Source organism: Macrotis lagotis, chromosome X, assembly GCF_037893015.1.
Source record: "Macrotis lagotis isolate mMagLag1 chromosome X, bilby.v1.9.chrom.fasta, whole genome shotgun sequence".
Lineage (NCBI taxonomy): Eukaryota > Metazoa > Chordata > Mammalia > Peramelemorphia > Peramelidae > Macrotis > Macrotis lagotis.
In genome coordinates, this window is record NC_133666.1 from 581256384 (window position 1) to 581272813 (window position 16430).

Below are 16430 nucleotides of genomic sequence, written 5' to 3' on the forward strand. Positions count from 1 at the left end.
TCCAGAAACAATTATCGTATTTGCCCATGTCATTTGTGTGTTATTCTTCATGGCCCTATTTGGGGTTTTCTTGGCAAAGTTACTGGAGTGGTTTGCTGTTTCCTTGTCCAAGTGGTTTTTACAAATGAGGAAACTAAGTCAAACAAGATTAACCACAAGGTCACAAAGTTGGTAAGTATCTAAGGCTGGATTTTAATTAAGATCTTCCTAATTTCAATCCCAGAATCATATTTACTGTGCCAGAAAAACAGTAGCCACCCCATTTTCTTAATCAGCTCTAGTGCAAAGAAATTGATACAGAGTGGTTTTTTTCATGAATTAACATGAGCATATTGCTAGAAATTTAGTTAAGACCTAACTTAGAAAGTAGCCAGAGTTTTTTAAAACATTCAGTGCAGTAAATTGCATTATGAAAGGTAATTTAGAAAATGAAAAAACATTCCTTTAAAGAAAACTTTGGTGGAGTCAAGATCTCAGTCTATTAAGTGAAGAATCATGGAGCATGATACTATTTTTAGTAACTGACTATAATCTTAAGAACTGGATTCCTGAAATTTGAGATCATCTTTAGTGAACCATTTGCTTTGACATAAGGTGGTACAATTTTATATCATGTAGTATTTTTTATTATTTTTCCTAAAAGCAATTTTTATCATTTTTAAAAAAATTTTAAGTTGCAAATTTTCTCCCTCCCTTCCCTCTCATTGATAAGGTAGGTAATTTGACATGGGCTGTATATCTGCATTCAGGCAAAATGTATTTTCCTATTAGTCACATTTGAAAGGAAACACAGACCAAGAAAGAAAGATGTACATTAAAACTTCCTCAATGAATTCTTTCTCTGGAGATGAATAGCATTTTTCATCATAAGTTTTTCAGAATTTTTGGATCATATTGCTGAGAATAGTTAAGTTGTTCATAGTTGATCCTCATACAGTATTGCTATTATTACATACAATGTTCTCTTAGTTCTGCTCACTTCACTTTGCATCAGCTCATATAAAGCCTTTCCAAGTTTTCTGAGAACATCTGGCTCATCATTTCTTATAGTACAGTACTATTCCCATCACAATCATAACCCATATATCATGTAGTATTGTTAATAAATAATAATAGTGTTTTGCTATATTAACATATTTTAGCAATATATATTTAATGGATTTGTTCAGACATTCCAAGAATATATGAAATTTTCTAAAATAATTGGGTATTTATAAGATCATAGACTTTAAAACCAAAGGGAATTTAAAGATAATTTAGTCTAAGACCCTTACTTTTCAGATAAAAATAAACTCTTTGTCTAAGACTATTTTTAGTGATTTTCCTTGGTTACTTTATGGAATATCAGGATAGATTAGTGATATTTTATTTCACAAAGTCTTAAGTATTGCTATTTTATTGAAAGTAAATTACAAAATTAAGGTTGCATAGATTATTCCTTGGTTCTTCCTACATCTCCATTTCAATACACCACATATCATAGTTTTGTAGGTTCTGAACTGAAGAGTCCATAGAATGCCTTTCTTTCATTTTATAAATAAGGAAATAAGGCACAGAAGGGTTAAGTGATTCCTCCCACTCTCTGAGAATTTTAGAAGCTAGATGGCACAGTGGGTCTTGAGAATCAGGAAGACTGAGTTGAAATTATGCCTCAGATACTTAATAGTTGTATAACCCTGAAAAAATTACTTAACTTCTCTGTTTTCCAGTTTCCTCATCAGAAAAATGGGGATAATAATATAATCTACATGATAGGATTACTGTTAGAATCAGTAAATTTATATATGTTGAGTACTTTGCAGACCTTAAAATACTATAACTAATAAATATCTAAGATAGGACCCAGACAGGTCTAAGTTCAGTGACCTTTCCAATATAACATGGTGCTTCAAATGAAGGTGACTACATGAATACTTAAATGAAATTAATTTTTTCTATCAGAGTTCCATCCACTAACATAGAGCCCACTCCCTTTATAACTTAGGTGCTTTGCAACTGTGGTATCATCACCCTGTGGACACTTTTGTAATAGCTTCTCCAACCTTAGCTCAGTTGGGCAATGAACTGCAGATATTTCACCACAACCATAGTCAAAAGGTTTCCCAGACTAGGAGGACCTGTCACTATAACTAGAAGCCCAGACTCACCTCAGTACACAGAAAAGATATTCTTTTATTTTTTGGCAAAGCAATGGGGTTAAGTGGCTGGCCCAAGGCCACATAGCTAGGTAATTATTAAGTGTCTGAGGCTGAATTTGAACTCAGGTCCTCCTGACTCCTGGTCCAGTGCTTGATCTACTGTGCCACCTAGCCACCCCTAGAAAAGATATTCTTGAATGAATGATGCCAGAGAAGATAAGAGAAAAAGGAATTTATGCCTAATTCAAACCTTTGTTATTTAATTTTTTTGTTCTTCCCTTTAGGACTTTGGTTATCATTTTATTGTGTTCGTTTTTTACTTTGGAGCTTTTCTGTTGGAAGCAGCAGCTACTTCTCTGCACAACTTAAAGTGTAATGTGACTCTGAATGTACAGACCCTTTTGAATGACAACCAGTACAATATAAATGTAGCAGCTACGGTAAGTGCCAATTGTTATTTCCTCTTTAGCCATGTCCCTCCCTATTTGGGACCTTAATATTCCCTAATTTAAATAACGTAGGGAAAAATTAATTTTGCTTTTATTTCCAGAGAAGTGGATGTTTTCTGTCATTTTTATGGGATTTGTGTCAGGATTTTAGCTATTAGCATAGTTTGAGGGATAGGGGCATATTAGAGTCATATTTAATATTCAAGAAATTTGATTCTAAATTGTCTTGTCAAGGGATATTTTAGATCTTCATTCATTTCCGACATCACCTCTTTTATATACATTGAGCCAATCTGTTTATTTCTCACTTCTAGATCTCTTTTTCACTTCTCTTTCTCCCTCTACAAATATACATTAATTGGGACCATGAAAATGTAATATTGATGAATACAAAACAAGAGGTTATTTTATTGGAAAAAAATATCATGTCATTCCTCGACTGCCAAAATTGGGTTTATAAAAGTTTTAAAAAGAGAGGGTAGATAAGAATGACAATCGGTAGTTTTGATTTCCAGCTGGACTTTGAAGGAAAGGAGGGCTTTCAATAAAAATTTGTGAAAGGAAATCATTTTCTGACATAAAGGATAGGTGAGCTATGTGAATGCACCCAGAGTAGACAAGAAAAGAAGGAGATCAGGAAATGGCTAGTACAAGACCAATTTTTCCAGAATGTCTATCTAGCGTGTTTGGATTATAAAGATTAGAAAGCAGTATGATGGACAAATTGCATCAGCAAAAGACTGAAAACAAGGACTCCAGCTTGAAAATTATTAATATAATCTTTGTGAAGAGCAGATGAAGGCCCTAGCTAGATTGTTAGAGAATGGAAGTAAGAAATCACAAAGGATTGGATATGGGCAGCAAGGAAGAGGAATAAGCAAAAGATGAATTAGATTTTTAAGCCTGAATCAATGGGAGGATGGCAGTGCCAATTAACAGAATGAATTTAGAAGGGGGTAGTTATTGTTGAGCAATTAGTAAGTTCAGTTTACGGCTGAGTTGAGTTTCAGGGATCAAACATCTAGTTAGAAATGTCCCAGAATTGGAAAAATAGGTCTGGAGCCTTAGGGTTAAAATTGGGGCTAGATATAGAAATTTGGGAATTATTCATAGAGTGATAAGAATTAAAGCTATGGGAGTAGAGGAGATGACAGTGGTGAGAGACTAAAGTAAATGAAAAGAGAGTGAAGGAAAAAGAATACCTAAGAGGAGACTCAGAAGGAAGAATTAGATAGACATGGAAGCCAAAGGAGAGGTAGAATACAATGTCTAATGGTAGGAAAAAAGTTCAGGAAAGTGAAGACCCAAGAAATTACTCATGGATTGTGTCAACTAGGAAACAATTGATTACATTAAATAACATGGAAAGCATTTTGCAAACATGCCCTGTATAAATGCTAGCAATTATGATGAAGATAATGATGGTGATGATGATGATGGACAATGATGACAATGGAGAGAGTAACTTCAGTACAATGAAACTAAATTGTAGTGTGTAGAGGACTAAGTGTTATAGAAGTCAATAAAAGTATAGAATATTCCTTATCCAGGCTTGGAGAGGTGGAAGGGACTAGGGAAGATTTTCCAATAATTAGATTGACCTGAGTTTATTAGTAGGCAGAGAGAAAGAAATCAGGAGAGAGGAAGAGATAATGAAACAGAAATTAAAGACTCTTATCCATATATTTTTGCCCATTTGGATTACATCAGATTGCTCTTCATTTTACCAAGGTAGGAAAAATCCTTTCTGTTCAATAACCAATAAAATGTCTTTAATTATAGAGGTAAGAAGGATTCTGATATCATCAGTTATTCTGATATCAGTTTCCTCAATATATTTTTCAGGCAATACTTGATTGCTATGAATTGCATAGTAGCTCAAATAATCTTTTCTAATGCACAAGTCTAAACCTACCACAGATCACCTCAAGTAAAATAATGATATGTGAGGTGCTAAAAAAGTTTTAAGGAGATGTATAAATTCTAGTTGTTGTTATGTCACTTCCTTGAACAAAACCCTTAATTGTATTCCTATTACCTACAGGATAAAATAGAGCCCAGGGTCTAAAATTGAAGGATCTCCATAGTTTGACTTCAGTGAACTTTTCCAATCTTGTTTCATATTACCCTTTGAGAACAAATAAACTTCTATTGGCTATCCTATGCCCTCCCATCTCTGTACATTTACCTTCATTGTATTTATCCCTCATTCCTGCCAGTTATAGTCTTTCTTTTCCTTCAAAAGTTAGCTTATGTGTCTTGCCTTTCACAAAACTCTTTGTCTAGAGCTCTCTTTTCCCTGCATCATGTTTTGTTTGTTGTAACACTTTTGTACGAAGTCATCATGCCCTTAATCTTTCCTAAGTGGATTGTCAGCTTGATGGTAAGAATTGTCTTCTTCAAATTGGTAGTCTCAGTGCCCACAAAAATCCTTTGAATGAGTAGCTATATGATAAATATTTTAAAAACCAATTTATGTAACATAACTTTAACTGCTCAGAGATAGAGGCCATGCACTTACCTCGATACCTAATTCAATTCCAAGTACTTATGTAATGTAGGTCATACATAAGTACTTTGGGGAATCAAGCTGAATACTTAGTATTCTGTAGGGCCCAGCATATACATATGGTATTCCCACACAAATCTAGGAAAGCGATAACTTGATGATTCATTTATGTGGGTTGCCTTTGTTCAGCCCTAGAACAGTTTACCCTTTTTAAGAGAAATAATTTGATATTCAACAGAATTTTGACAGCTGTTCTCCACCTTGGATAAATAGATGAAACTTTCCTAGTGAATCTTTCAATATGTTGACTGGGTATTTAAAGTTGTTTTGTTTTGTTTTTGTGCAGAGATGGGAATGGGACAAACATTCAGAAGACCAAAAAATGATCAAATGTTTACCCGAATGGTCATTCACAAATGTGAAAATTATTTAAAATAATAATTTTAATAAGAGAAAAATGAGGGTAGACTGAGTATTGCTTTTAAAAGCCACAACTATTGTAATTGAGTTCAGAAAGAATCAGCTTGATTGTAAAATGTGTTTGAAAAATGTATTTCAGACTGGTCTGTTCAGATAAGTCAATTTGCTTATTAAAAATTTAAGATGATGTTGAAGAATGTTACCCACTTTCCTGACTAATATGGGATGAACTAATATGCGCAATGAGGAATATTTTTTGGACTTAGCTAATAAAGAATTCTTTTCCTTGACTATGCATATTTGTTAGTATGTTTAGGGTTTTTTTTTTTACCCAATGGGGGAGAAAGGTAGAAGGAAGAAAAATAAATACTTGATCATTAAAAAAAAGAAAATTTAATTAAAAATTTTAAAATGAGCATCACAAGTAAGCATTTCTAACATAATTTCCTATGATATTTATATGTTAAAGAACGCTCTTAAAAAGCTTATATTGGCTATATAATTTTATCATATATATTAGATATAAATATCACTCAACATAAAAATGCACAAACAAAATTGAATTGGAAGTGATGTCCTTGGACAGGGTTGGGAGTCTTTTGTCTATTAAGGGCCATTTGGATATTTATAATGTCATTCACCTGCTATCTTTGAGCAAGCATTTAATTCACCCCTTAAAAGTTCCTAGATCTGTTGAATTTTGAGTCCCACATGTGGTTGCCGTGGCAGTACCAGACCAAATGGCCTGAGGCCAGCTGTTGTCTGCTTCTGGTCTAGGGTAATGCTCCTAGTTTAGAAGAACAGCAATAATTCTTTGATGAAAATATAAAAGTATTGAGTGGAGGGAGGTAACCTCAGACTTTATGCTATCTGATGAAATTGTTTCTTTGTTTTATAATCCACAGTGTTAATTCTAATGTATTAATTTTCCTTCTTAGATTTTTGCCTTTGTAACAACAGCCTGTTACGGTTGCAGTCTGGCCCTGGCTTTACGAAGATGGCGACCATAACACTCCAGATAAATTAGCTCTCCATGCTTGTTTAGTTTGTATATTTGTATGTGTGAGACCAGTTTTGGTACCATATTGCTTTAGTTGTGATACATTCCCAAAATCTTTTTGTATATGGAGACATTCTATGGAAAAAAATTTTCATCCACATACTAGATGGAATTTATTTTTAAAACTCTTTTAACAGATGAAGAGCCTTTCATTGCAGTTAAGTTGACTTCTTATTCTTTGAAACCTGCACTTTAAAACTGATAATCAATGGATAGAGGCAGCTTGAAGAGATTTGGATTTAGAATTCCCACCTCCAATACTTACTAGTTTGTAATCATTGGAAAATCTCTTAACTACTTGGACACTTAGTTGCCTCTTATGTAAAATGGGAATGATATTTGTAGTTCTTGTCTCACAGAGTTGTTGTGAGTATCAAATGAGATCTTATATTTAAATCTTAAAGCACCAAGTACATGCTAGTTATTAATATGAGTATATATTAGCTATTAAGAAGTATCTTTTTAAAAATATATGGTCACTGGAACCCCCTGGACCTTATTTCTTTTTATATGCTACTTTTGTCTCCCTACAAAGTTTGCTTCAAACTTAACAGATATTGAATATTTGCCTCACTCTCATATTTAAAAACCCATGTATATAAGATTTTTAGAAAACCCAGACATAGGAGGCATAACTCAAAAGCCTTATTTCCCAAGCCATATATAGAACTCAATCTCATTACTTTCTCTTAATAGTTTCTTGGTTTTAGGCAGTCAATTGTTTTCCTGTTGGAGATACAATGATTTTTCCTAGACACTTAAGATACTATTTTGGTTACTTGAAAAGTTCATATATGAAATGAACCATAACTCTCTGTCAAAGGAATCTTCTTTCCTCTTGCCCCAAGTTAAAGTGAGGCCTTCACATTCACTTATGAACACACTGGAACTGATATCTAGCTCCTTTAGTTTTTTTTTTCTTTTAGTTTTATTTATGTCATAAGTTTCAGTGTATTGTGTAAATATATTTGTGCATGAATGTGGTACTTTTCAAAATGGTTTACTTTTATTCTGAATAGTTTTTTTTATTTTTCTGAAGTTGAATTTGAATGGATTTTTTTAAAGCAATTCTGTCTATAAAATTTGATGCTTTGATATTGCCATAGAAATATGACAGATGTGCAAAAGCTAGGTTTTTAAAAAAATTATGTTTATGTGTGCATATGTGTATATATTAGTATATATATTAATATGTGCTTATGCATTTATGTGCACATATACATGTATATACCCACAGGTATACACATGTGTTTCTATATATTATATATGCACATGTGTGTATATATATTTATATAGCCTTTGTTGGTTGAGTCATACAAATATTGATTGCAATGTACCTTTGTTATTTTTGAAAAGGTGCCAAAATGTCTGAACAAAAGGCTTGAATGGGAACCCTATGTGAGTTATATGACAGCCCTCTCCATGTAATTTCAATAAGGTGTTTCCAACCAATCTTAAGAGAAATTCCTTTAGAATAAGACCATTTATTCCTTATACCCATCAACCCTTTGTGTGTTTACTAAAACTATCCCAAATGGTGCCACATGTTAGATTTTTTTTACAGTGTGAATAGTAAGCCAACATAGCCAACCCACCTCATAAACCATAAGCTAGCCATAAAAGGTGGCAGCTCTGGAGTAGTTGCTGATCAAAGGGCAAGTCATATTTCTCCTAATGCCCCAATATGTCAACATGTAAATTGTAGTCAGTTTTATGTGAAATATATGTGGCATGACTATAGTGTGACTCATTTGTGTATATGACTTATGGAAATCCATCCTCTTTATATATCACACTAACATATGTCTTTTCTGAAGCTTCCCCTCCTCTTTGAAAATCTGCCATTCCTACTTGTACACCACTTATTCACATTTGTATTATGAATTATATATTACAGATTTATACACTGTGCCATAAGGATGTAGTCTCTTTTAGCTAGAATTGTATGAAGTAAGTGGGCTAGATTTGGCTCTGGTGTCTCCTATTTTCTCCCAGTAAGACATCTGAGTTCTGTGCTTGGTGACATTAAATCAAACAATTTTCTTGAAATAAAGTGTTTCGGAGGTGCTTTTGTAATGAATTGCTTTTAAATTGCTAAGAACAAAGTTTAAACATTTATCTTTACTGTGAATACTTATATCTGTGGATAAAGTGCATACTAGATTTGTGAAATGAATGACAAACACTTGAACAAAAAATATGGCATTTAAAAACTTCATTGTGCATCTTAAAACTGTAAAAAAGGAGAATGTTTGGATGATTTTAATGTCTTGGTAATTCTATAATGAAATAAGACTTCTTTTATAAGTGTTATGAATCTCTAATAAAGTATTCATTTGCTAATCTTTCTCCTTGCAAATTTTATTTAGAAAATTCGACATAGTACATAGAGTACTGTTGTTATTATCTATTTTTTTTTTAGGTTTTTGCTAGTCATTGGGGTTAAGTGACTTGCCCAAGGCCACACAGTTAGGTAATTATTAAGTGTCTGAGGTCAGATTTGAACTCAGTTTCTCCTGACTCCAGGGCCAGTGCTCTATCCACTATGCCACCTAGCTGCCCCTTATTATCTATTTTTTATAAGAATAAATGTGAAATCCTATACTTGGGCTCACAAAGTAAACTTTAAAGTATGAACTGGGGAGGTGCTAATTCAAAGTTTATCTGAGGAAAAAAAAGCCTGAGGACTTTGTAGGTTGCAAACTTAATATGATCCATTAGTATTATATGACAAGTCAAGAAGAGGTAATGCAGACTGAGGCTATATTAACAGTGCTATGATATCTTGAAATGGGGATGGCAATGCCATTCTACTATGTCCTTACTGAAACATATAAAAATATTGTAGTCAGTCTTAATTATTCCATTTAAGATGATATTGTGTATGGAGAATGTCCAGATGATGGAGTAGGACCTTGAGTAAACATCTGTGGGGATCAGTTGAAGGAATTTTAATATTTAGCTTTGAGAAGACTTGGGAGAAATTGATAACTTTTTAAACACATGAAGAATTGTCTCATGGAAAAGGGAATAGGCATGCTGTACTTATTCCCAGGACACAACATAAGAGTGATCACTAGAAATTGTTAAAAAGGTTATTTTAGGCTTGAAAAGTAGAAAATCTATCAATTTTAGCTATCCAAAAGTGGAATGGGCTTTGGTACATTTCCTCTCCTTGGATGTTTTCAAATAAATGACTGTACAATCATTTGCATTACATATAATAGAGGGCATTTTTCATCTACAGGTTGAACTAGTTGCCCTCTAAGGTACCTCCATCCCTAAGTTTCTGATTGTCACAAACCTTTCAAACTAATTTTATATTACTAAATCCTCTTCTAATGTGGGTGTCAGCCTACTTACCTCCAATGCCACATGGGAACAATTAACACTTGGAAATGGCTACTTTTCTACCAGCTGGCAAGAATTGTTGCTGTTGAATCAATCTCTATTTTAATTTTAAAACAAAATCCCCAAAATATAGTTTACAGCAATTCAAAGGAGAGCACTAAAAGCACATTGTGTTTAGAATTGCAAAATAATAGGATACAGAAGCTTCAAAAGTTGAGAATTTGGTTTAAGCTTTATAATTTTGGCAAATAAATCAATCTTAGACCCCTGACTTTATTTATTTAGCCCTGTTGTGTACCTTTTGAGCCAATTAAAGTTTAGGAAGATGTTGGCAGTAAGCAAACACTTACTAGATCCCTAATATTCTAGGGATTGGTCAAGGTTCGAAGGGTAGAGTGTGGACCTGGAGTCAGAAAGACTCTTCGTCCTAATCTGGCCCCAGACACTTCCTTGCAGTTTGACCCTGTGCAAGTTATAAGCCTATTTGCCTCACTTTCCTCATCTGTAAAATGAGCTGGGAAATAAAATGGCAAAATGTTTCAATATCTTTACCATGAAAAATCCAAATGGGATTATGAAGAGATGAACATGACTGAAAAGACTGAACAACTAATTAGTTTTTAGGAAGGTTCTTTCTTATGATGAGACAAAAATTTGCTTCCCTATTACTAATCACAGCAGGTCTTAATGCTGTTCACTGAAATCACACATAACATGTACAATTCTTCTTTTACATGACAGTCCTTAAAAATAGTCAGTTATCCCATCTTCAAAAAAGAAAAGACCTGTTTGTTAGGAGAAGGATCCCAAATTCTTTCAATTCTAGCAAGGCTTTCCAATCTCTTTTTTTTGTTCTTAGTGATCTCATAATATCCCAGCTTGTCAGTGTCCCTCTCAAAATGTTCTCAGAAGAGAATACAACAGCTGACTTGAATTTCCTCATTCATTTACTTTTCCCCACATAAGCCTCTAACAGCACATTTTATAATTCTTAAAAGGTTTCCAAAGCACTTTTCTCCCAACAAGCACTTGCAGATGATAAAACAGAATAAACCACAGAAAGGTTAAAGAATTTGTCTAGTCACACAGTTAATAAGTGGCAGAATGAAGATATATAAGGTTCTCTTGCTGCAGATGTAATCCTGCTTCCATGGTACCATAACTGCACAAGGACTATGGATGTGGCTATCATGAAACTGAAAAGAGATTTCATCTAAAGTCACACACACACGCACACACACACACACACAAACAAACACCAAACACTAAAACTGAGTACCAAGATAAAGTCTCCAATTTTAGCATGACATTAAAAAAAGATGGTCTAAATATTCTGTGTGATAGTATGATGGGATATCAATGGATAATGGTCATTTGGTTTGGGTTGCTTTAGCCAAGATTCTTACTTTAAAATTTGCATAGATGTTTAAACAAACAGCCCAGTCTTTTGACTCTGATGCTTAACTGTTAGTTATTTTTAAACATCATACTTGCAAGTATGATGGTCTCAGATTACAAACAACTCTAGCTGCAGTTTTCTCTCATGATTCATGCTGATTACACATGATTTCAACCATCATTTTCTATAGCAATGGAATCTTGTACGTTGAAGATCCATTGAACCAATCTCACCTTTTACAGGAACCATATTTACTTATTATGCTTAATCATATTCTCTAATTGAGGAACACTGAAAATTCATGGCTACAAATTTTTGAGAGGGAACTGTATATTATGTTTTTCAGTTTGGCTACTATTGCTAGCTGGTTGAATAAAGCAATAAGATTATGAGTGGAAAAAAATGATTTTTTTTTTAATTTTGATTGTGTCTGCCACTGTTTAGGTTTATGGCCTGGTACAAGACATTTTACTACTCTGTCCTTCAGTTTTTCCTTCTATAAAATGGGATGACCAAACTATGACTTCAAAGGTCTCTTATAGTTCTAAAAATCATATTACTCTGTTAGTAGAACTGTTTCAAAGTGACAAAACATTTGACAGTAGACACACTACCAAATGTATACACTGGTAAAGTAACTATGGCTTTGAAAAAATAAAGACAGAATGTTACCTATTACCTCCATTCTTTTGCTCCCTATCAATAAGATAATTGTTTCAACTCAATCAAGTGACAAATGAATCTCAACTCTAAAGGAAATTAAACAAATAAGTCAGCCTATGGTAGTAGTAAGGATATGAATTTTGAGTCAAGAGGATCTGGATTCAAATCCTTGTCCAACATTCGTATGGTAGGTAGGACTAGAGGGCCCATAAAGTATCTTTGAACTCTAAATCTATTATCTAGGTAGAATTCTCTCTCACTTAAAAAAAGATTTTTTTAATTTATGGAATTAAACAAGTATTTCCATAACTATAATTTTTTTTTGAAAAAGATGATTGCACATAAAACTGCAAATGATCATGTACAACTTGATAATACTTTTAAATACATAATAAAATTATTATATAAATTTCTGTTTTTTCCTTTTTTCCTCCTTCTTTCTCCCAGCCCTATAGATGACTACATTAATACAAATGTGTTTATGTGTATTTGTATGTATGTATGTGAAATCATTCTATATGTACTTCAATTCATCAGTTCTTTATTAATATAGATAGCATCTCATTTCATATGTGCTTTGTAGTTAATATGGGAATTTATAGTAGTCAAAATTACTTATTCAATCAAATTGTTCTTAAAACAATATTATTGTTACTCTATCCAAAGTTCTGCTCATTTTACTCTTAATTATTTCCATGAGTCTATCCATGTTTTTTCTAAGATCATTGAGCTCATCATTTCTTATAGCACTGTAGTATTCATCACATTCATATACCACATCAGTTCCATCATTTCCCAATTGAGAAGCATCCCTAAAATGTTCAGTTCCTTGCCAACACAAAGAGGGCTGCTATAAATATTTTAAAACATCGAAGTGTCTTTTTTTTCCTTTTTTTCCCTGATCAGCATGGGAAACAGAACTAATAGTAGTATTTCTGAATGAAATGGTATAGGTAATTTATTAATTCTTTGGTCATAATTGCAAATTGTTTTCCCAAATGGTTGGATCAGTTCACAACTCCACCAACAAGGAATTAAGGTCCTAATTTTTCTATATACCCTCTAACTTTTCCCTTGAAAGAAATCATAATGATACCTCCTCTGAGGAACTACCTCTTGGGTGTATAAAATTGTGGATTTATTAACTGCTTGACATAAGAAGTGGATAATTTTAAAGATGTGGACAGGTTGTCATATTTATAATAAAAAAATTTGCCCTTCCTCTGCTATCCTTCCTTTCAAGTTTCTGTTGTCCTCTTCATTGTTTTTCTTGACAAGTGAACAATCTGGAGGCTGTTTTAGAATGATAGGAACCACAGAGACCAAGTCTAATCTCTTCATTTTACTGTTGAGACATTAAAGCTAAGTAATAGTTCATTGAAGTTTATAATCTAATGTGAGAAACAACATGTACATATAAAATTTAAACAGGATAACTTGGATGTAAGTTCATCAGGAATGTAGCAATATTGAAGGGAATCAGAAAACACATCTTGAAGAAAATTAGATTTTAACTGGAATTTGAAGGAAAGCTGGTTAGTCAGAAGAGATGAAAAGGGACAGAATTCTAGGCATGGTGGACAATCAATGAAAATGCCCAGAGTGAGGATATAGAATATATTGTTTGAAGTACAGTATTGAGGTGGTGTCACTGGATCATAGAGTGTATAGAGAAGAGTAATGTGTAAAATCTGGAATGGTGGGAGAGGGCTAGAGTATCATGTAATTTGAATGTCAAAACAGGATTTATTTGATCCAGAAAAAAATGGGAAACCAGTGGAGTTTATTGTGTAAGGGAAAACCATGGTCAGATCTATGTTTTAGGGAGATCATTTTAATATCTGAGAAAAGGATAGACTGGAGTGCAAGGAAGCTTGCGATAAGGAGACCAACCAGAAATAAAATTGCAATAGTCCTAGTGTGAGGTGAAAAGGTTCTACACCAGAATGTTGACAATGTCGGAGGAGAGAAGGGAAATAAGAAATAAGAGATGTTAGTAAAATTGGCATTGGCAACAGATTAAACATGGAGGATGAAAGAGTGGGAAATTGTGAATCTGACAGAATGGGAGAATGGAGGATACCTTCAACTGTAATAAAGATTTTAGATAGAATAGAGGTTTTTAGGGAAAGATAATGAATTTTGAACATTGTAATTTTGAACAATTGTGCCTTGTCAGTGAATTTGGAACAATTTTGAATATTTTAAGTTTAAGATGTCAATGGGATATCTACTTTGAGATATCCAATGAGTTACTGAAGTTATGAGAGTGGAAGTCTGGAGAAAGGCTAGGGCTGGATAAAAAAAATCTGAGTGTCATTTGCAGAGAAATGATAATTGAATACATAAGAAGCTATGTGATTATCAAATAAAACATACAGAAGGTGAAGAGAAAAGGAACAAGAAAGATTCCTGTGGTTTATTCATAATTATACAAGAAAATGAAACGTAGATTTGAAGCTAGGGCTTCTAATCTAAAACCAGTACTCTTTCTACAATAGCCCAGTAGCAATGCAAATTCAAATTAATCACTATTCTTTTTCATTGTGAAATTAGGGTAAAGCTTCTGAAAGTCATTTCTGGGAGCAACAATAGGGCACAGAATGGAGATTGTGGCATTAGAATGTCCATAATAATAATTATAATAAGATCATAATAGTGTACAAGTATATATAATTATGATGACAAAGAATATATAGTGCTTACTATAGACTAGGAATTATGCTAAGCAGTTTACAAATATTGTTTTATTTGATGCTCACAGCAACCCTGAGAGCTAAATGATTTTGGTATACCCATTTTACAGTTGAGAAAACTAAGGCTAATGGAGATTAAATGACTTTACCCAAATCACAGAGCCAGTAAGGGTTTGAAGCTGGTTTTGAATTTAGGTCTTTCTGACTTCACATTCAACATCATGCCAAGTTTCTATGGGAAATTAAACCCAAATTTTCTATTGTGCTATTTACATATACATTTACATATACACAAAACTGTACTATTTCTATTACACTGTTGCGTCCCTATAAAGTTATGATTCAGCATTTCTCAAAATCATTAAGAAACCTCTTAAAAACACTAATGTCAACTGAGATTAGACATTCATCTTAATATACATCATGCTGCTTTGAAGCCTTGTTATTTACGGGTAAGAAAGAGAAACAAATCTCTTAATGGTCTTTCTCCTATTCTTTTGCTGATGTATTTATTATTCTTGCTATTAACCACCAAAAGTATTCTATCTTCTTAGTTTCTTTTTCCTTTTTTTGTGGACTTATTTTTCCCCCATTAACTATGCCTTCCTCGGTGGCTTTATTTGTTTACCTTTCTTATATGTCTGTTGTCTGAGATGTTTGCTAAGTAAATAATATGCTCAGGTCTGATTTTCTTTAGATAAAGTTTTGAAATGGTTCTTTTTTATTGGATGTCCATCTTTTTCTTTTATTATTAAGATAAAGTTTACAAAATATATACCTTTAGGTTGTAGCATCTTCAATTCCTTTGTTCTTTAAAACACATTTGTCCATTATTTCTTGCAGTTTCTGGTGGGTGCAAAGTAATTTTGTGTTAGTTGAATTTCCCTTCCTTTATATCAGATTTCATTGTTTCTCATTGGAATTGTAAATTTAACCACCGTGTATCTTGGAAATTGACATAGAGGGGTTTTTTTTTCCCTGAAGGCAATCTGTAGATTCTTTTGATGAGCACTTTGCTATCTTTGTTCAGAAGTTCTGAATTATTTTTTGCTAGTAGTTTTCTATTCTGGTATTTTCCCCTTCTGGTTTTTTGACTTGTGATTTTTTCCCCCTAGAAAACCTATAATTCTTGAGTTGTCTCTATGTATCCTACATTCAAGATCATTATGTTTTGTTTATATTGAGGTCATATTTCTCTTGTCCTACTGTAATATATTTGGATGTCCAATCAGTTGTTCTCTCTTCTGTTTTACTGGTGCTTTGCTATTTTGGATTTACATTTTTCTATTCTACCAATTATTTCTACTGTGCAGATAAATCTGCTTTTCTGATTCCTATTTTCCCCATTAAACCAATGAATCAACATTTTATTCTGCTTCCATGATTCTTTGGAATCCACAGGGTCCTCTACCTCATCAGATATTGATTCATTTTCCTTTATTTTTCAATACTGATTCATGGATGTATGAACTCATTTAGATGAAATGGAAACCATATGCATTTATATTACTAAGTTTTACTTATTAATTTATCAGCTTGTGATCAAGTTCTTTAACAGATCTTTTGGTCTTTTTATTCCTACAGTACCCATCACTCACTCTCTGACTCCTTCCTCCTTCATAGCAGTTTTCCCAGGGTGCTGGTATCTCAAAACTATCTCAGCCTGAAAAGGATAGAATTAGCACATCTGGATGCCCATGTCTTATTTTTTTTAGGTGTCATGGAACCACACACATGCTAGTGTC

At 33.2% G+C, this 16430-nt stretch overlaps 1 protein-coding gene across 3 annotated transcripts in view; it reads left to right on the forward strand.

The window, feature by feature from the left end:
- MAL2 (mal, T cell differentiation protein 2) overlaps nt 1–10681 on the forward strand; it is a 33290-nt gene extending 22609 nt beyond the window's left edge. For all 3 annotated transcript variants that reach the window (XM_074201445.1, XM_074201444.1, XM_074201446.1), the window contains 2 exons: nt 2423–2578; nt 6455–10681. In XM_074201445.1, the coding sequence (XP_074057546.1) occupies nt 2423–2578; nt 6455–6526 (228 nt within the window). In that variant the 3' untranslated portion in view covers nt 6527–10681. The remainder of the gene's footprint in view (nt 1–2422; nt 2579–6454) is intronic.
- Nucleotides 10682–16430: the final 5749 nt, after the last annotated feature.